Source organism: Haliotis cracherodii, unplaced genomic scaffold (genome assembly GCF_022045235.1).
Source record: "Haliotis cracherodii isolate W230 unplaced genomic scaffold, xgHalCrac1.p SCAF_4, whole genome shotgun sequence".
In the NCBI taxonomy this organism is placed as follows: domain Eukaryota; kingdom Metazoa; phylum Mollusca; class Gastropoda; order Lepetellida; family Haliotidae; genus Haliotis; species Haliotis cracherodii.
The window spans coordinates 68810601-68831601 of record NW_027266297.1 but is presented as its reverse complement, the minus strand read 5'-3'; the positions used below and the strand labels follow the sequence as shown (position 1 = coordinate 68831601).

Below are 21001 nucleotides of genomic sequence, written 5' to 3'. Positions count from 1 at the left end.
CGCGATCCCGTTAGTCGCCTTTTACGACAAGCATAGTCACCTTTAACGGCAAGCATGGGTTGCTGAAGACCTATTCTACCCCGGAATCTTCACGGGTCTGGTTGCCAAAGCCTACTACAACCTGTATGTAAGCCCGAATTGTAATTAGTGTCTGTGCCCAATCTGTATGTTAACTCTACTGATCACTTCTAATGTATTTGTAAAGATTTATTACAAAGATAGAAACTGTACATTCATGTGACATATGCGCATATAAAACATCTAACATCATGTGTAATAACAAAAGTGTTTAAAGTACAATGCCCAGCTAATATTTGGTTTATAAGACACAGTAAGACATACATTAAACACTTATATCAAATACCTACTGTCCAGCGATATGTCAACTGTATATTATATTCATTACTTCTGCTCATATATAGGACCAGATAATATTGTATTCAGTCTATGTGAACATCCCACCTGTATTCGGTAAATGCTGCTCTCCCAAACGTTCAATATTAGTGTCAAATAAACTCTGTTACCCCTATATTGTATTCCGTGTAGACTGCCCATCTTCTTTAATCATATGCTGTATTCAGTATATTCTGCCCATCTATATGTTAACCTTGTATTGTATTCAGTATCGCCTTTCCATGTATAAAACTATAGTTTAATCCGTAACGACTGGCCATCTATATGTTAACCCTATAAGGTATTCAGTATGGCCTGTCCGTATATATTGTAGCTATATTGTATTCAGTACGTCATACCCATCAATATGTTAACCCTATATTTTATTCAATATCGCCAGCCCATCTATATGTTAACTATATTGTGTATTCAACATTGTCTGTCCATCAATATGTTAACCCCGTATTGTATTCAGTATCGACTTTCCACCTATATGTTAACCATATAGTCCCCCGGCGTCAGTGTAAGTGTCCGTGGGCAATGCGGTCACGTGGCCCATCCCCATGGCAACTGGTGCAGGGTCCCCGTATTTATGTCTTCTTCCGGCGCTTCCTGTCTGGCAACATTGCGCCAGCGGTATTAAATAATTCACCCTGACACGCCTGAATGATGGCGTTATTTATAACACAGATCGATGCACATATTGGATTCATGGGAAAGTTGCTATGTACATTTAGAAGAATAACCCGACTAAATATAACAGATGATGTTGTGGCACTGGGTAGCCCGTGACTTGATGACACGGTCCTGTTGATAGGTCAGTACAATATCTACATACACTTCCAGGTAACGGAGGACAAGGAAGTCGACAACGTCCCACATCCCACGTACACCGCTGTCCCTGCTGCCACCTTCAGCCATCATGGATCTGTGCGTGTCCCCTATCGACAGATAATATTCTCTTCAAATATTTCTAATTCATGAACGATATCTGCTGAGGTTGAACAAAGCTGTGGTGTTTACAGGTGAGAGTTGGGATAGTGAAAACATGTCGGTGAAAAGTTATCGGATGCGAATTGAGACGGAGGACCCGTTGTACTATGGATGGAAGAAACTGAAAGTGCGGGGGAAGGACTTGGCTAATATATCCGACTCTGTGTTCCACCTTCTGGAGCTGGAGGTCCTTGACCTGAGTCCGGAGCGAGAGGCGTGTCTGGACTACAAGCTCCCGGCATGTCCACCCACGATTGGGAGACTGGTCAATCTAAAGGTCCTGATGCTGGACACAAACGAACTGAAGGACTTGCCCCCCGAGATCGCTCTGCTGCAGCAGCTGGAGAGGATTGCCCTCAGCAACAACCACTTCTCCTCCCTCCCCAGCAACTTCTCCAACCTGAAGAACCTCCAGAGTCTTCACATGGCCAACAACGACTTCAAGGAATTCCCGCTGCAGCTGTGTAAACTAGAGAATCTCGAGTTCTTGGACATCAGTGACAACCACATCAGCGCTCTGCCGGAGGAGATCCGAGACATGAAGCAGCTGGAAACTCTCCTCCTCTTCATCAACGACCTCACAAAGCTGCCCGACATCATCTGCACGCTCACGCAGCTACGGTGTCTCTGGATCGGCAACAACAGAATCCGGCAACTGCCGAGAGACTTTGGTAAGCTGCTGAAACTGGACTGGGGATTCCGATACACTTCGTCCGCTCTGGATGGGAACCCGCTCATCCACCCTCCTATCGAGATATGCCGAATGGGCCCCGATGCTATAGATCGGTACATGTCGTCACTCTCCGGAAGAAAGTCCCGGAATAACGACACAGACAGGAGCGACGGGGACAGGATCAACGGCTACTGATCTCCACATCTGTAATCTATGTATCCTATGAATCAAGGTGCGTATCCTTTAATAGGCGACACATTGTCGAGGTGTGTTAATAATGTTAATGTTTGCTTAGTTCCGTTAAAGCGACTACGGAAAAATGCGACAATATCCATTCTAGGATCGCATATATATCTGACATAGATACCGACAATGTAATCAAATCAATCTCTCGGTCGTCTACTGTAAACAATTTGAAATTTTGTGAACGTAAGCAGTTGAAAAAACAATGGCTTGGTGTGACCTATATCGTTTATGGTATTTTGAAGGGTTGTCGAGTTTATTTTAAACATTATTTAAAGAGTTAAGCATAAATGAATCTGATGCTCGTAACAACCCGCCCACAGAGTCCTTGTTACGGCTATGTAAGTACAAAGTACAGTAAACTACGGTTTTAACGAACTCAAAGGGACCACTAATTTGAGTTCGTTATAACCGTAGTTCGTTATAAGTACATATACAGCATGACTACAGCAAGTAGTCGGGACCACAAAGTAAGTTCGTTATATCCGTCAGTTCGTTATAAGCGTGTTCGTTATAACCGTAGTTTACTGTAGTTTGTAATAGGATCAATATTTGGCTTCATTGTTGAGATGAGGGAAAGTGTTTAGTGTTGACATTAAATTTTGTCTACATGAATCGTTGCTAGGGACAACAATTTATGTCCAAGAACATCAGTGAATGGTCCATCTTTACAATATTCTATAGAGGAAGAATCAACCTCCATTCTCCCGATAAGAGGATGGTTAGGCAGCCATTACTGCCACTGTAAACATTGAATGTCAACGGCTCCTGGTGAGCATTGGGTGTATTGCAGTGTAAAAATCAATATGAATAATTGCGTTTTTTCTTCAATCGCTTGAGGGAGAATATTTTAATTATTGCACACTACTCGATCGTGCCATGTACAGGGGGCCGTGTAAAGCTGAAGTGGTCGCTGTCGACCCGGGTACTACAGATATGCACCCCAGCCAAAATCAGAATACAGAAGGGTACCTGGTACCCTAAACGGCGGACGAGTCCATATTCCTCAACCCGAAACCGAAACCGGTTCATCTTGTATTTCTGGTTTCCCTGATGACGAGCACATGCAGTAAAATGCTGTGCATCGTGGAGTATTACAGTAATGTACGTTCAGTAATATCACTGTGTTTGCTCCTTTTATAAAATATATATCAGACTGGAATGCATCTCATACAACAGTATGACAGTTCTGATCCATTTATGATAAGGAAGTACCGAGGCAAAAAGATACAACGCGTACTGCCATGTTGAATTATGCCGCGTTTTGGCACCCCTGACGTGTCGTATACGAAAGCGTTCAAGAAACCGGTTCAGCGTATTGCGCAATTCGGCCTGCGGCGGAAATGACTTATCCAGTGGTATCCTTCTGTATTCTGATTTTGGCTAGGGTACATTTCTGTATACAGAAACGTACCTGGGGTACATATCTGTAGTACCCGTGCCGACCCCTTCAGCCACAGTATACTTGAATGATTTAATGCCATCAACTCACAGGCACCATAGTCAACTCACAGTCACCACAGGCAACACGCAGGCACCACAGTCAACACAGTCAACACACAGGCAACACAGTCAACTCACAGTCACCAGAGGCAACACGCAGGCACCACAGTCAACACAGTCAACACAGTCAACACACAGGCATCAAGTCAACTCACAGTCACCACAGGCAACACGCAGGCACCACAATCAACCCACAGTCAACACACAGGCACCACCGTCAACACACAAGCACCAAGTCAACACACAGGCACCAGTCAACACGCAGGCACCAAGTCAGCACACAGGCACCACCGTCAACACACAGGTACCACAGTCAACACACAGGCACCACCGTCAACACGCAGGCACCAAGTCAGCACGCAGGCACCAAGTCAACACACAGGCACCACAGTCAACACACAGGCACCACAGTCAACACAGTCAACACACAGACACCAAGTCATCACACGATGGGCGTCACACCCGACAGAAAGTATTCTCTGTTGTTAAGGCTATGGCCAACAATCAGTTGTGACACGTCATGTCAGTATTGTCACGTGAAGCCAGTGTCACGCAAGACGTGTAAACAGCTTGTAGGTGAAAGCGGCCAGTTTTCAAATGATTGTTGTTTGTCCCAGCAAACAATCAGTTACATCGCTCCAGTCTTGCCCATGACCTCCTCTGATCCTGTTAGGGAATTACCTCCACAACTATAGCATTGCAATCCCTATGAAACGTTCCATTGTCCACGCATTGTTGTGTATACACGTTTATAAGAGTTCGGGTGACTGCGATACATCGGCTGAGATTAATAGTTGATTATTGAAATCGCCTGGGGGCAGTGAAGCGAGACGGCGTTGAAAGTCGCCGAGAGACTAGTCATGCGTGTCACTTAAGGACTAAACAACAAACATGCCTGAAGCTTGGTTACTGTTTGGTGAAATAAAAACCGACAAAAGGTAGCACTGAGTTACCAGGGAATAATGCGTCAATTATATGTACAGAAATCTCTGCTGCAAGTAGACTCGATAGTACGATTCCGACTATATCATGAGCATGTGTTTATGAATCACTATCAAATAGTGATGATACCGGGTGTTCGCGAAAAGGTGGGCGTATTCTGCCCATCGGTGACACCCGTCACAAACACATGCAAAGGCAAGTCAATTGTTCACCTAAAAGACACGACACATCCAGCTGTTGGACTGACACCACTTCCTGGGTAGATCATTTCAACATATGGATACAGTAAACTACGTTTATAACGAACACGCTTATAACGAACTTACGGATATAACGAACTATTTCTTGTTTCCGTCCATTTGCTGTACATATGCTGTACATATGCTTATAACGAACAACGTATATAACGAATTAAAATTAGTGGTTCTGTGAGTTTACAGTATTGTCATTATGTCACACCGGGCTATATAAATCCAGACTGTGTTACGCTGGTTATATTAAACCAAACTGTGGTAAACCAAGTTATGTTAAACCAGATTATATTAAATCAGGCTGTGTTAAACCAGGATATTATTGAACCGAGCTGTGGTAAACCAGGTTATATTAAACCAGGCTGTGTTATACGAGGTTATATTAAATCAAGCTGTGGTAAACCAGGTTATGATAAACCAGACCGTGTTAAATTATATTAAACCAGGCTGTGTTAAAACAGGTTATATTAAACCAGGCTATCTTATTCGAGGTTATATTAAACCAACTGTGGTAAACCATATTATATTAAACCAGGCTGTGTTAAGCCAGGTTATTTTAAACCAGGCTGAGTTATTCGAGGTTATATTAAACCAGACCGTGTTAAACCAGGTTATTTTAAACCAAGCTGTGTTATACGAGGTTATATTAAACCAGGCTGTGTTAAACCACGTTATATTTAACCAGATTGTGTTAAATCAGGTTATATTACACCAGACTGTGTTAAACCAGCTTAAAGTAAATCAGGCTGTGTTGTATGATTCCTGTGTGTACTATCTCAGGAGATATCATACCATACAATGTCACACCTGGATATACTCATCCAGGACGTTTCATATTTAATAATGAAAATAATTAATTTGACGTATATGTCAACAATAGTTTGTGAGGTAACGTCTTTGTCGTTTGTGAACCTACATCTCTAAATGCCACGCCCCGGTCTTCACGACAGAGACACAGAAACACGTTCACATCTCTCACTTCGGGTACAACCAGTTAACTGATATGTTTCTACACACACCATCTGACTAGGGACGGTCGTGGTTAAGTATCGTATCGCGACTATCGGAGTGAGTGTCCTGCCTAGCTGGCATGGCCAACAGGGAAATATAGCACTGGCACAATGTCCTCCTGCATGGCACATTGTGCAGGTGAAACTCTTTATCGGCGACGTCAAATAGAAAGACGAAACGTAGTCTGTTCGACTCGTAAAAAAATTATTATGAGTACAAGACCACTTCCAGAGGGTATTTTGTTAGGTGGGACTGTCTAATGAGGCGACAGGACTGTGTGTACATTCAGATGTAACTGTATAGTGTGGGAGTGGGACGGCATAGGGAGTTTATTCGGAGATAATTGTATAGTGAGGTCATTGGAATGGGGGTATATATTCGGATGTAACTGTATAGTGAGGTGATAGCGACTAGGAGTGGGGGGGGTGGGGGGTGGGGGGGGGGGGGTATATTTGCTGATAACTGTATAATAAGGTGATAAAGATTGGCATACGGGTACTTTCCACTACAGTGTGTGGCATACGGGTACTCTCCACTATCGTGTGTGGCATACGGGTACTTTCCACTACAGTGTGTGGCATACGGGTACTCTCCACTATCGTGTGTGGCATACGGGTACTTTTCACTACAGTGTGTGGCATACGGGTACTCTCCACTATCGTGTGTGGCATACGGGTACTTTCCACTTCAGTGTGTGACATACGGGTACTTTCCACTATCGTGTGTGGCATACGGGTACTTTCCATTTCAGTGTGTGACATACGGGTACTTTCCACTATCGTGTGTGGCATACGGGTACTTTCCACTACAGTTTGTGACATACGAGCACTCTCGACTATCCTGTGTGGCATACGGGTACTCTCCACTACAGTGTGTGGCATACGGGCACTCTCCACTACAGTGTGTGGCATACGGGTACTCTCCACTACAGTGTGTGGCATACGGGTACTCTCCACTATCGTGTGTGGCATACGGGCACTCTCCACTACAGTGTGTGGCATACGGGCACTCTCCACTATCGTGTGTGGCATACGGGTACTCTCCACTACAGTGTGTGGCATGCGGGCACTCTCCACTACAGTGTGTGGCATACGGGCACTCTCCACTACAGTGTGTGGCATACGGGCACTCTCCACTACAGTGTGTGGCATACGGGTACTCTCCACTACAGTGTGTGGCATGCGGGCACTCTCCACTACAGTGTGTGGCATACGGGTACTCTCCACTACAATGTGTGGCATACGGGCACTCTCCACTACAGTTTGTGGCATACGGGCACTCTCCACTATCGTGTGTGGCATACGGGCACTCTCCACTACAGTGTGTGGCATACGGGCACTCTCCACTACAGTGTGTGGCATACGGGCACTCTCCACTACAGTGTGTGGCATACGGGTACTCTCCACTACAGTTTGTGGCATACGGGCACTCTCCACTACAGTTTGTTACATACGGGCACTCTCCACTACAGTTTGTTACATACGGGCACTCTCCACTAAGTGTGTGGCATACGGACACTCTCCTCTAAGTGTGTGGCATACGGGCACTCTCCGCTAAGTGTGTGGCATACGGGCACTCTCCACTACAGTGTGTGGCATACGGACACTCTCCACTACAGTGTGTGGCATACGGGTACTCTCCACTACAGTTTGTGGCATACGGGCACTCTCCACTACAGTGTGTGGCATACGGGCACTCTCCACTACAGTGTGTGGCATACGGGCACTCTCCACTACAGTGTGTGGCATACGGGTACTCTCCACTACAATGTGTGGCATACGGGCACTCTCCACTACAGTTTGTGACATACTGATAATGTCCACAACACTTGATGACATATGCACGGGCTACCCTTTGTGGTATGTGTGTCCACCCCATCGCTTGTCTACAAAGGGTGCACCGATACACCCCTTCTGTTGAGACAACCCATTCGGTTTGAATAGTGGAGAGGTTTGTGTTTATCGTGGAGTGCAGACTGAAGTGGGAAATAATCCTCAAGTGGCTCGACTCTCCTGGACTCCATATTCTGGCTTGTGTCTGTGTAGATATTAGACCCGAAAATGCAACACTTCACATCAAGATTGAAACAAGCGACAGCTCGTGTATTGTTTTGTCTTTTACCCAAATGATATGTTTTGAACTTCATATATTGGCCTTCCATCTTGCCAAATGAACACCATTTAAAGGATAAGCTTTTTATTGGGCAAAATTGTAAGAGTGGAGAACAGGGCGAATTTGTTTTTAATAAATATTAGTTTTCGTTTTCAAATTGTACAGATAGTCACAGATTGTACGCTAGCCATTAACGAGTGTCAGCCTTCCTCCAAAAACGAGACCCATATTTCATTCCAGTAATCGTATCTCTTCTTGTCCTTCTAATAACGCCATATTTTGCCAACAAAGGGGGAATGATCTTTATTTGTCACACAAAATGAGTTTATTTGGCTTTTCCTCAAGAAGGAGGTAAATAGTGCACACATAAGGACACTCAGACAACAATGGTGCGGACAATCGTTGAGTTGAATGTTTGTGGGTTTCATCAAGTCGAGCACGCTGACTGATAACACTGTCATAAATCTACAAAGGGATATAATTAACTCACGGCGTGCCAACAGCTGTACTGTGAGGAGAATTCGAGGAGATAAGCTTTAGCTGAAGGTCTTAGTGTTAACGTGGCAATTACCGCTTACCACTGGATTTACTGGGATATCTACGTGAAATACCTGCCGGTAAAACAAGGCGCCTTGTAACGAGGTTTATCTTATAGTGAGGTGTTTCCACTGGTTTACAGACACCTTATACCATACACTGTCTTTAATAGCTTTACACATTCGTAGAGATTACAGACACTGTCTATAATAGGTTGGCACACATGTGGAGGTCACAGACACTGTCTATAATAACTTGACACATACGCAGAGGTCAAAGACACTGTCCATAATAACTTGACACATTCGTAGAGATCACGGACACTGTCCATAATAACTTGACACATTCGTAGAGATCACGGACACTGTCTATAATAACTTGACACATTCGTAGAGGTCACAGACACTGTCCATAATAACTTGACACATTCGTAGAGATCACGGACACTGTCCGTAATAACTTGACACATTCGTATAGGTCACAGACACTGTCTATAATAACTTGACACATTCGTGGAGGTCACAGCCATTGTCTTTAATAGTTTCCCACATATGTAGAGATCACAGACACTGTCTATAATAATTATTAACTTGCCACATATGTAGAGGTCACAGCAACTGTCTATGATAGCTTGACACATATGTAGAGGTCACAGCAACTGTCTATAATAACTTGACACATGAGGATGAGTGCATGCTCTTGGGGCGCATGGACCTTTAGTGTAGGCGCATGCGTGCCAGAACTTTGACGCCAGAAATTTCTCAGAATCAACATGGATCTGACGGTCTGTTTGTCAACAGTCAAGACGAAGCTCTGTACAATATTAATAAATCCTGGACCTAAAATGCAATATGTAATCTCAGATATAATTAAAATCAAATCACAATACTGTGTTGGCAGTTCCCTGTAACCCACACATTTATGACGTCTTCTTACAAATTTCAAAAGGATTGTGTCTAACCTGGTTAATGCGTTTGTTTTGTTGAATCTATTGAAGACAACTGTTGTGTCAAAGACATTGTTTACGTTTGCAATTCCGTTCATCAGAAATACACCTCCCTTCATATCTCATGTTTCAGCACAACCAGCGCCACCCGCAACCAACACAGTTCTCACCGTCACGTGTGTCCTTGGTCCAGGGGCAGTAATCCGTCTACATCCGGTCCGTCTATGGATCGACTGATGCTTCTATAGTGACTGTCTGTATTACCTTTCCAGGAGTATTCCCAGTGTATTGCCTTTGATTGCAGACTTTTGGTGATGACTTTCGCTACTCTTAAGGACGCTGCGTCAGTATTATGTTTGGAACGTCACGGGAGTTAGTTATTACAAAGGTTTGGAGATGTATATATTTATCAAGATCAAGTATTTCTCGTTTAGTTGTATAATCCAGCACAGAGCGGGCTACTCCGTGCATTATCTGGCACGACTGATCAGATATCCCAGTGACTATCCACTGTACTCATCAAATAATAAAAAGCCGTTACAGTACAGTCGTGTTCGTCGTTTATACAACCGGGATCTTTACATTACAGAGTTTAGTGGGGCACGGGTGGCCCAGTCGTCTATGGCGCCGCGATTCGCTGTGCAGAGCTGTGTCCCTTGGGCACGCCAGAAACCGATGATTGTGGGTTCGAATCGCCCAGATTGTGTTTCTAGGTTTGTCAGCACCATCGTGGGTTTCATCGAAGTGGTTAACGTCTGAGACCTGCATCACTTCGGGCTTTCCTCCCACATTAAGCTGACACTCCGTGATATGACTGGAATACTGTCAAAAGCGGCATTAAACCCAACTCACTCACTCACTCTCTGTGTCCAGTGGGTCAATCAGTATTCACGATGACACTCGGGCGACTTATGCCATTTTACGCCCGCTTCTCTCTTTCATTGCGTGGGCTTTGTGCAGCCAAAAGGTTTAGTGAGTAAATGAATATGGTTTTACGCCGCTTGTAGCAATAATTCAGCAATACCACGATGGGGACACCGGAAATGGGCTTCACTCATTGTAGCCATGTGGGAAATCCAACCCAGGTCTTCGGCGTGAAGAGTGAACGCTTTAACCACAAGGCTACCCTACCGCCCCTCTAATGTTTAATGGCACCTTGTTTTAAGGCAGGACATGACATTGAAGATGTTACGATGTCAGTGATACCCACTGATTTTCAACACGCCACCAACGATGCTTAGGTATATGCCTCATTGCGTGTGCTTAGCGGTAGTCGGTGGTTTGGGTTTCATGCCAAACGCAGCAATATTACTGTTTGTTATACCTCAATTAAGAATCTTGCAATTCCATTGGTTAATCCGTACCACGTATGGACCTCATCGTCTTTATAGGTGTGAGAAAATGGTCACGTGCCTGTTTTTGACCAATCAAATTACGAGAAGTTACGTCTCTTTACGTCCTTATTCCTTTTAGGGATCTACTTTCACAACCTAAAATCACTGAAATAAAGAGAAAGGCGAATCATCTCAGGAGGTAATTTGGTATTTATACCAATTAATTAATTACGTCTAATTGATTCACTAATTGCCTTCTAACACAAGATAAACAATTACGTCCTGCTACGTCCTTGCTGCCTGCCGAGAGGACGTAATAACAACAAACAACATCGACTGGGAATTACTATGGACAATTCAAAGAAGAAGATTTCAAATGTCAGAAGGCAATTGGAATTTATCTTATACATAAGACGCTTGAAAAACACGAATTGGCTACTGATATGCTTTGACGGAAGCACTGGATGTCATATATGTGTAACATGTTCAAAGTGATGCGAAATACTGCGCATGAATACATCAGCGAAGATAACATAGTTCCTGATGTCAGAACCAACAGCAACTTTAATACACCTCTTGACATATCATCAAATACGATTCTGGGTTCCTCTGTAAGTAATTCATTATATTAAATAAACTTTATAATGCAAAATGCTAAGCTTTAGACAATTTCAGTAATTTCAATGCCACCCAAGTAGCTGTCGCAAAGTTAAAATGGCGGGCGTTAGCGAAATGCGTAGCTCTGCCCTGATTACAAATTCACACAAATATGGATAAATATCGAACTGCCAAGGGATTGTTGCCTGCTTGTTGAAGGACGAAGGTATGATTAATCTGTATCTGATGGTTAATTTGCGTAACTATGCTTGGAACGATGAATTCTTCAAAAGTTACGGTCAATGGAAAACTCTTGAAAAAGTAAACAAGATCGTTTTGACAGGCAGTTTGTTGACATCGATGCTAATGAGGTACTGACATATCCTAAACAATATGCGTAACATAATGGCATTGACATATGATTATTTTTACAAGATAACAGTGTGCTATGAATCTCTGTAACAGCATGCTATGATCGTCTGACAGATTTCTTACCAAAACGAAATTAAAAAACATTGAATTGCGTGAAATCGAGGTTGTAAAAAATATACTGCTATATACCTGCAAAACTAATTACAGTTTACAGGATAATTGTGATATAATTCGTGCACTGTCATATAACCATCAAAAATACAACAGGGAAATATTAAGGAAATATTTCTAATTTTTGGAAGCTGTCATAACTTACACATTTTACAATAAAGATACATTAATATTTTGAGTGAATTTCGGTTTAACAAAACGAATGATTACTCTTGACGAAGACACGACGCCTTCGTCGGTCAGGTCTCAACCACATCAGGGATCGGGTCTTTGGGTCCTTTGGGTCCTTGTTTTCGCATTCTGACCTCGCCAAGAGTAATTATTTGTATAATAACAAGGGTGTTCCCTTCATAACACACGTCCATGCTCGGTGTCCTCATCGCCACACAGGGGCGGTCGGGTAGCCTAGTGGTTAAAGCGTTCGCTCTTCACGCCGAAGACCTGGGTTGGATTTCCCACATGGCTACAATGCGTGAAGCCCATTTCCGGTGTCCCCCATCGTGGTATTGCTGAATTATTGCTACAAGCGGCGTAAAACCATATTCATTCACTCACCCACTAAGTCACACACACTTTGCACCTCGAATAGTGCACAGTTATCAACACAGTCTACTGGCTGCAAAATTCGTTAATATCTCCACAGAACAAGATCCACCGCCTGAGTTAATGATGCGTTCCCACTAGGTTCTGTATAACAGTGGTATTGGCCAGTCACACGCTTCGGTAATAATCACACTAGTATAGCAGCATCACGATTAATCGGTCGCAGTGATTGAGGAAGTGTGGTGTGGAGGTAGATTCAGAACGTGAACAAGCGTATGTAAGTTTAGCAATATCGAATTAGGACGCAATACACGCGCGACTATGTCTGTTTCGTTCAGCTTTTCATTCTTGAAGGTTAGCTTATATAATCGTCAATCATAAATCTCGCCCTCTTTATTCAGGTTTGTACAATAGCTACATCAAAGCCAGTCGCATCCTTGCTCCGAGAGTGTGTGATATTAATTCCATAAAGTGGAGGGATTGGCAAACAAGCAAATTTTGCACACACGCACGCACGCACGCACGCACGCACGCACACACACACACACACGTGTCGTATATAAGTGCAATAATCTTGAACGCGACGCTGAACCCCATTTCACCTCCAAAGTGACAATCACAATTTGAAGCTCACGTAAAATCTCTTACTTCGCGCACGTAACAAGCACGAGAAACAGACCCAAAGCAACGAATGCCAAAACAGTACTATAATTTTACAGTAATTTTATATCGAAGGTAGAACTGCCAATTTGTCGGAAGTTGTAAATAAGGTATTCCAAGACTGGCACTACTGGAGTACACAATGCCATTTAGAAAGTGGTCAAATGAAATAAATATTATCCGGGCGGACGCTCTACCACAAGACCACGGAAACGGTCTTATATGCTTCGAAGTAAAATAAATTAAAATAAACACACATCGTCTCTTACAAACACCAATAATTGTGAAAAGTTAAAACAAGTTTACATTAGAAATTAGCCCCCTGAGTCAGCTACTATCACAATGTTCGGTGGTACATGGGCCGATATTGTAAAGTGTGAAGAACTGTATATATGTGAATGTATGTAGTTATCTGTGAACAACCGGAAAAGAGGAAATACCATGTAAATACATCAAATAATATGTAACAAATAACATAAATCAGATATGCTACTACATATATCGTTCTTATCGTTATTAGAAATAGAGGTGCCGTTTTCGCCCGTCACATAGTAGCCGTTTTCGCCAAATGCGGTGCCGTTTTCGCCTGAGAAATCGGTGCCGTTTTCGCCTGAGAAATCGGTGCCGTTTTAGCCTGCTGCCGCCAAAAAAATAACTGCAATTTGTACTTTACTCAGGAAGTGTTATCACAAATATAACATTTGTGGCACTACTGGGTTTATTTACTGCCTGGTTTCTTGCACGAATCAAACCGCACAACCCGGGAAACGTCTCAAGTTGATCACAAAATAGTGGCCAGCCCACACGAATCTTTGTAGCACTCTGCTATTGTTATATATTACTCGCCCGCGAAGAGATCACCCGTTAAATAACAATACACCTTCTTTAGTGTTTAATAACATCGCGTGCGCGAACAGGATTATTTTTGGTCAGTTGGTCATTCGAATGGGGGCGACGATAGCGAGAGAAGAGAGAAATAGTTTATTTATGTGTCACACGGTACACTTATGAGACACAAGATGAAACTTGGCAAAACTGATGATCAAGGTTGAAATTAAAGTGTCATCAAATGTTCTAAAAGTGAGGAGCGGTCGGGTAGCCTAGTGGTTAAAGCGTTCGCTCGTCACGCAGAAGACCCGGGTTCGATTCCCGACATGGGTACAATGTGTGAAGCCCATTTCTGGTGTCCCCCGCCGTGATATTGCTGGAATATTGCTAAAAAGCGGCGTAAAACCATACTCACTCACTCTAAAAGTGAAATACAACACTAGTCTCTGAGAAAATGGCATCACAAGTCAGTATCTCGTGTGTCCGCCATGTGCATTGATGACTGCCGTGCAACGTCGATACATGGAATGGATGAGGCGGTTGATGAAGGCCACAGGCACTTGAGCCCATACTCTGAGGAACGTCTGAAGCAGTTCTGCTGCAGTTGTCGGCCTTGGTCGGACATCATTCAGCCGTCTTTGAATCTCGTCCCACAGGTGCTCAATGGATTAAAATCAGGCCTGAGGGCAGGCCACTGCATGGTTCTGATGCCATTCTGCTGGAGGAAGTCTCTTGTTGCTTTCGCAGTGTTCCACCCCACACCATGATGCTGGGACCACTCCACGAATCTCTCTGAACAACACAAATTTTAGAAACTTTGACAAAAATTACCCAGATATTTAAATGACAACTTTTCATGCAATGTAACTTGGGGTGACGTTTCTTTTGCATAAAAGAAGGGAACAGTTCGTATCCTGGACAAAACATTATTATAGATGGTAATATTCATAGTTAACATAATGTTCATGGATTAAAGTATTGTTTACGTTTATACATTTAATTAAGTGTGCTTGCTAATAGGACTTGTACATTTTTTACTTGAATATAAACGTAGATTTGTTTAAATCAGTCACATTTGTAAAGGTAAGATTTAATAACATGCATATTTAAAACGTGCTTGTCTTATATCTTCATAAAAAGAACATGTTAAGAAATTAAGAAATGCAATTCGTCATCAATAGTTCTCTTATTAAAGCATTGTGCTCTACAACCAACGTCGTATCTGCAACCAGACGGATAAGTTATCTACTCTCGATAGCCACGACAACTCTTCACAAAACACCAGCGATGCATAGACACACTATGCAAGCACATCAAAACTCGCTTCGGTCAGGCCTGTCGACATACTTTACTTGAATTTATCAGGTATCGCTGGAAGTAAAGGAAAACTTTGAAATACATCACTACCTGAGATACACACACACACACACACACAAAATGTGCAACTTTTATATTTTTGTAGGCAATGTTACTACCAATCAGCTCTCACTAAGATATATATACTTCAATTATTGCACAAATCCACAACAGTTGTCGTATGACTGATGCATCCGTCCTAACACAGGAAGAATCTGAATACGTGAACAAATAGAACCACTGCGTAAACAGCCCCACGGCATCATGCACGAGAAGCGTTTGTGGATTTGGGGGCTGTTTTCATTTCCTAGCTGTGACACCTTCTTAACACGCGCACAACGAGACCAGGAAATATAATCTTTTGCACATTGTGTAATGCAACAAAGTACGATCAATATTCATCAGTTCAAATCGAAAACTGACAGCCTTAGTAACCAGTAAACATAATAAAAGATGCCTCAGGCAAAAGGGAAATATAGAGTGACCTCCCTTTAGCGCTCTTTTATCTTGGGGGAACGATTTACTGGTAGCACGGGAAGACGCAAGTCTACAAACAAACAGTTATGACACCGCTGTAACAGTAAGTTTTGATTGCCATGGACGACTCACATGAACTCCACGTCGCGTCAAGCTTCGGCGAGAAGGAGGAGGTGTTGAAGTTGATCAGGGCGGGACATGATATCAATGCCTTGGACGAACACAGGCGTACACCTGTCACGGTAGCATGTGAACAAGGGCATTATGACATCGTCAGCATCTTAATCGATGCTGGGTGTGATTTAAACCATCCTGCTGTCGGCGAAAGTGATGCTTCCGTTCAAACACGAAGCAGGGCACAATTGTCAACGGACGACACCGGACTCCAACGTGCAAGCGAAGCTGATGAATCTCTGTCAGGGGAGGCAACTCTGGCTTCTGTGACCGTATACCCGCCTTTACATGCAGCAGTATCGGCTGAAAATGAGACTATTGTGAAGGTTTTACTTAACTCGGGAAGGGTAGATGTAAATTGTATGTATTTGAAACAAACGCCATTGATTATTGCTGCCAAATTAGACTGTCAGAGTATCGTGGAGATTTTGATTGAAGCTGGTGCTCAGGTGAACTTTGACAAAATTTCTGTCACTGATGATGGAGTCATCACCCCCATTCATTATGCAGTTGTTAATGGAAATTATGACATGGTGAAGTATTTGATAGATCATGGGGCAACTTATATAACAGAGCTTCCTTTAAATGTGAGAAGCTACCGTATTCCAGGTGCAGTGGCCTTGAGGTACTACGGATCCCTGATAGAACTCGCTTGTCAGAACAACCAGCTTGAGATACTGGTTCTGTTGATCAATACCTATGAGAGTGACATCACATTTCTTTGTAAGCACTATGCCTTGCTGTGGAGTTGTCAGATGGAACACAAAGAGTGTCTGGACATTTTGTTGGTACGTTTATACAACACTGAGTGTGAACTCAATAATGCACATTTAGCTCAGAATCACCAGCAAATTCTCAGAATAGCTCTGCGTCAAAACTCTGGGAAAGATGAGGTTATTCCACTGCGTCTTCTGGAACATTTTGGTCCAAAAATGTTCACAGACTCCACAAGCTATTACACGACTCTGTACATTGGTGTATTAAGAGTTTTTCCAAAGTTTGTTAAGGAAATGCTTGCCTTCCATGAGAAGTTCCCTAGGACAGAGGACGAAGATTTGGTGTTGGACATCTGCTACTCTGCACTAAATGGAGTCAACTTGTCAATCCTGAAGGACCTATATGAAGTTGGACTGATAGATGTGAAGTACATCGACCAAACCGGAGAGAATGCAGCTTTCAACGTGGTCCAGAGTAGCAGAAGTACAGAAATAGATGTAGGTTTGTCATTGGCAATAAACTATATTATCGCAGTAGACTTCCAGGATGTGAATTAATTACGTAGTTTCCAAAGTGGCAAGCCCTCATCATATTTCACTAGCCATACTTTGTGGACGCTGCCATTTGCAATATGTGTTAAAGTATCCTTGAGATTGGTACACTAAACAACAGTGAATCTGATAAGTTGCTTGTTACTATCGTTTCTCTGACATTTGTGATGGTTCTTAGACCTTTACACGCACCGCGAATACCACATGTACAGTGCATATCAGTCACAATCAGTGTACGGCATAAACCTGGTTTCTAATAAACCACAAGATGAAAACAACATGACAACAGATTTTGACATTAAACATGTTAAATGACACCTTAACTGATGCCATAGAAAATACTGTACTAGCAATAAATATTGACTAGAATTTTCAACTAGACTGTTGGGCCAGCTTTACAGAAAGGTTTACAAGTTTACAAATCAGTGGCATTTGGCTAGCAGACAGGCAGGTAGGCAGCTACATGTATTTGGAACACAGCTCCCCAGTATAGCATCGGACAGTGGTGGATGTTGCTAGAGACCTCATGACATGCTTGAGTAGGCAGTGATTGGCAGATATATGTAATGATGTATGACAAGGATTTAGTCAGAGGTATTTGCTAGATGAACAATAACAATGAATCACATGGTCAAGTAAGTGTTTTGGGGAACAGGACGGTAAATAACAAGAGTGAGTGAATATTGTTTCACGCCACTTTTAGCAATATTCAGCAATATCCCGGTGTGGAACACCAGAAATGGGCTTCATGCATTGTACACAGGTTCGGGAATCAAAACCTGTGTCCAACTTATGTTTTAACCACTAGGCTACCCGACCGCCCCTAAATAACAAGAATTATCTGGACTGAATTGATACACATGCTAACCTTGCTTAGGATGTGATGATACACCAACCGTACGTATCGGTACATATCGCGACCTGAGTCTTGAAACAAGACATTTAATTTACATCACTTCGGCATGACATTTTCCATGTCCCCCAAGGCATGTGGTTCAGGTGATAGCAGGTTGCTGCTCTCAACCTTTGTTTAATTCACAATCACATGACAGAATATTATCCAACAGACTTTGATTTTGTTCTTTGTTTTGTGAAAGGCAGTAAGATAACATTAGCGCAAGCGATAACATTGCTCATACTATTGTTTCATGATGCTTTTTTCACAAGAGCATATTTTTGATAATTCCATTTTTGATGTAACCATGATCATGATGATACCTGAAGAAAAAAGACTATATTTTTGCTTCACTTTTTCATGAAACAGTTCTTTTTTTATATTCTGAATGTACTTGTTGACATGGTTATCCATTCAGTTTCATAGGTTTACGTCTCACCGTGATCAAAGCAGCCTTCCTTAACCAGTACTTAATTCCTTTGCAGTCAACCGAAAGTCACAGACATGTTAGGCCTAGACATGTTCAATATAACCTAGAATTTTGATGAAACAAGGGGATGGTCTATCATACCATCAGCTCAGTACTATTGCTTTAGCATCACAGTTGTGTTTTTAACTGTTACTTTAACTGGAATCTGGATTTCCCCCATACTCATGTAAGATATAAGTCACATTGGCCCCTTAAAAACTAATCCAAAATATCTTTTCATTGCCTCACAGGAGCTGGTACAATGGCTGTCAGATTTAGGGGTCGACTTCACCAAGAAGAACAACAAGGGTTTGGAGCCAATCCACACAGCTGTCGGTGCACGCACTTACAAGACCATCGCTGCCCTTGTGCGTCAGGGAGTAGACATTGACTCACGGACAAGCGATGGCCAGACACCACTCCACCTTGCCCTCAACACAGGCTGGGAGCTGGAGCGGTCAATTGTGAAGACATTATTAGACGCAGGGGCTGACCCATGTGTCCGAGATAACCAAGGTCGAACGCCGGTCACCATGCTTGTGCTGTCCTATTTCAATACGTTTCACACAGGACAGGCATGGTGCCTGGAGAAGCCGAATGGCTGGAGGTGGGCGCTGGACCTGCTTGTTGGGAAGCTGGGGTGCTTCCTGTATAACGTGCATGTGATAGGGTTTGTGGGGCACAGCGACTGGCGGAAGCTGGTGGAGGCGATGGAAGAGGAGCATCGGTTGTTGCTGCAGTCGTTCCCTTCACTGCAGACACTGTGTTGGAGCAGCCTTCGACAGACGCTAGGTGGCATCCGCTTCTGTGACAAAGTGGAGCAGCTACCTCTTCCTCAGCCGATGAAAATATTCCTGAAGACGTTTTGAAGGGATCTTCTTCAGATTATACAATCAATCATTAAGCAATCCAACTGATGAGCTTCCCATAGGAAGTGTGGTTTTCTCTCCTCATGATAACTGTATTATCAGGATTTAGAAACATGCTTATCGGTATTTTCAGATTGCTTATGTAATTTCAGAGATAATTTTACGTTTAATTGTTGGAAATTATGTACATGGCATTCTGTTGAATTAACTATTGAGCTGTTCTCATGATATGATGGGCCACTGATGTTGGTCTCAGAAGAAAACCAACATCATAAGTTTATATATATATAGCTGATGTAAGCAGCGAATATAATAAAATAATGCTACTGACATTTCTTAATATCCAAAATGTCATCTTGTCAGTGGCAGCGAATGTAAGCTTATCAGTGGTAGCTAATGTCATCTTGTCAGTGGTAGCTAATGTCATCTTGTCAGTGGTAGCTAATGTCATCTTATCAGTGGTAGCTAATGTCATCTTGTCAGTGGTAGCCAATGTCATCTTGTCAGTGGTAGCCAATGTCATCTTGTCAGTGGTAGCCAATGTCATCTTGTCAGCGGTAGCTAATGTCATCTTGTCAGTGGTAGCTAATGTAAGGATGTGCTTGTGTATGTGCTTGCAAGGAGCAATAGTCATGTTTATATCAATTCTCATAAGCACTGGTTGATTGGCCATCTATACTGCTCAAAAGAAGTTGAGGAAGTAACTGCATATGAAAGAATCCTGAATGGTGGTCCTTAACTTATTTTGAGTAGTATATTTAGATATATGCAGCATGTTTCGGTAGCAACACAATCAGAGTACACTGTTTAAGGAAGGATTTAGTGGACTGGGACACGGATACACATACAGGTACAGGGTTTCCTCTCACCTCTCGGGGATTTCCTGGTAGTTAGTTCTAAGTTCAGCTATTACACATGCACCTGGAGAGAGGTGTAGTTTTGAACCACTCATAGTTATTACTGGATAATGAGTCCTGCACATCCATGTCACATTATTATGATTATGTGATTATGACTAATAACAACAGCTGTTTCACAGAATTGAAATTGAATAGAATTGCATATATCCCTTTGCTGTTGCAGCATTAAGCAATAATCACTCACTTCACACAATCACATGCACACATGCAGTAGTCTTTACATAATCCCTGACAAGCTTTTAGTTAAATGTTGAAGTGCTCACTGATGTACATCTGCAATGTTGAATATCTGTTATACTTTTATGTGATCTTCTGTTGATGTATTTTGCTTGCGTTGGCATTGTTATTAGTTATAAAGCTAACCATATGTATTACAACTGGAATGTTTTTGGGTGGATCAGTTATTGAATGGGATCAGTACTTGGTTTATGGACTCTTTCAGATGCCACTGTCAACTGACAGTG

At 42.7% G+C, this 21001-nt stretch overlaps 3 protein-coding genes across 3 annotated transcripts; 2 read left to right on the top strand and 1 right to left on the bottom strand.

The window, feature by feature from the left end:
• The first annotated feature begins 1169 nt into the window (after nt 1–1169).
• Nucleotides 1170–10137, top strand: LOC139479041 (uncharacterized). The gene is made up of 2 exons (XM_071261785.1): nt 1170–2291; nt 9738–10137. The coding sequence occupies exon 1, from the start codon at nt 1442–1444 to the stop codon at nt 2252–2254; it is 813 nt and encodes a 270-aa protein (XP_071117886.1). The 5' UTR covers nt 1170–1441; the 3' UTR covers nt 2255–2291; nt 9738–10137.
• LOC139479627 (aggrecan core protein-like) lies at nt 4434–7430 on the bottom strand. Its single transcript, XM_071262468.1, has 2 exons — nt 6833–7430; nt 4434–4471 (listed from the first exon to the last, which is right to left on the bottom strand). Exons 1-2 carry the CDS (start codon nt 7428–7430, stop codon nt 4434–4436), a joined length of 636 nt encoding a protein of 211 aa, XP_071118569.1.
• Nucleotides 10138–15989: 5852 nt separating the features above from the next.
• Nucleotides 15990–20767, top strand: LOC139479164 (serine/threonine-protein phosphatase 6 regulatory ankyrin repeat subunit C-like). Its single transcript, XM_071261951.1, has 2 exons — nt 15990–17330; nt 19000–20767. The coding sequence occupies exons 1-2, from the start codon at nt 16062–16064 to the stop codon at nt 19615–19617; spliced, it is 1887 nt and encodes a 628-aa protein (XP_071118052.1). The 5' UTR covers nt 15990–16061; the 3' UTR covers nt 19618–20767.
• The last annotated feature ends 234 nt before the right edge of the window (nt 20768–21001 follow it).

Coding starts and splice junctions, on each gene's coding strand:
- LOC139479041 (XM_071261785.1), top strand. CDS start 1,442: ATGTCGGTGAAAAGTTATCGGATGCGAATTGAGACGGAGGACCCGTTG.
- LOC139479627 (XM_071262468.1), bottom strand. CDS start 7,430: ATGCCACAAACTGTAGTGGAGAGTACCCGTATGCCACACACTGTAGTG. Junction 4,472..6,832: donor CAGGATAGTCGAGAGTGCTC/GTATGTCACAAA, acceptor ATTCCCTAACAG/GATCAGAGGAGGTCATGGGC.
- LOC139479164 (XM_071261951.1), top strand. CDS start 16,062: ATGGACGACTCACATGAACTCCACGTCGCGTCAAGCTTCGGCGAGAAG. Junction 17,331..18,999: donor GCAGAAGTACAGAAATAGAT/GTAGGTTTGTCA, acceptor ATTGCCTCACAG/GAGCTGGTACAATGGCTGTC.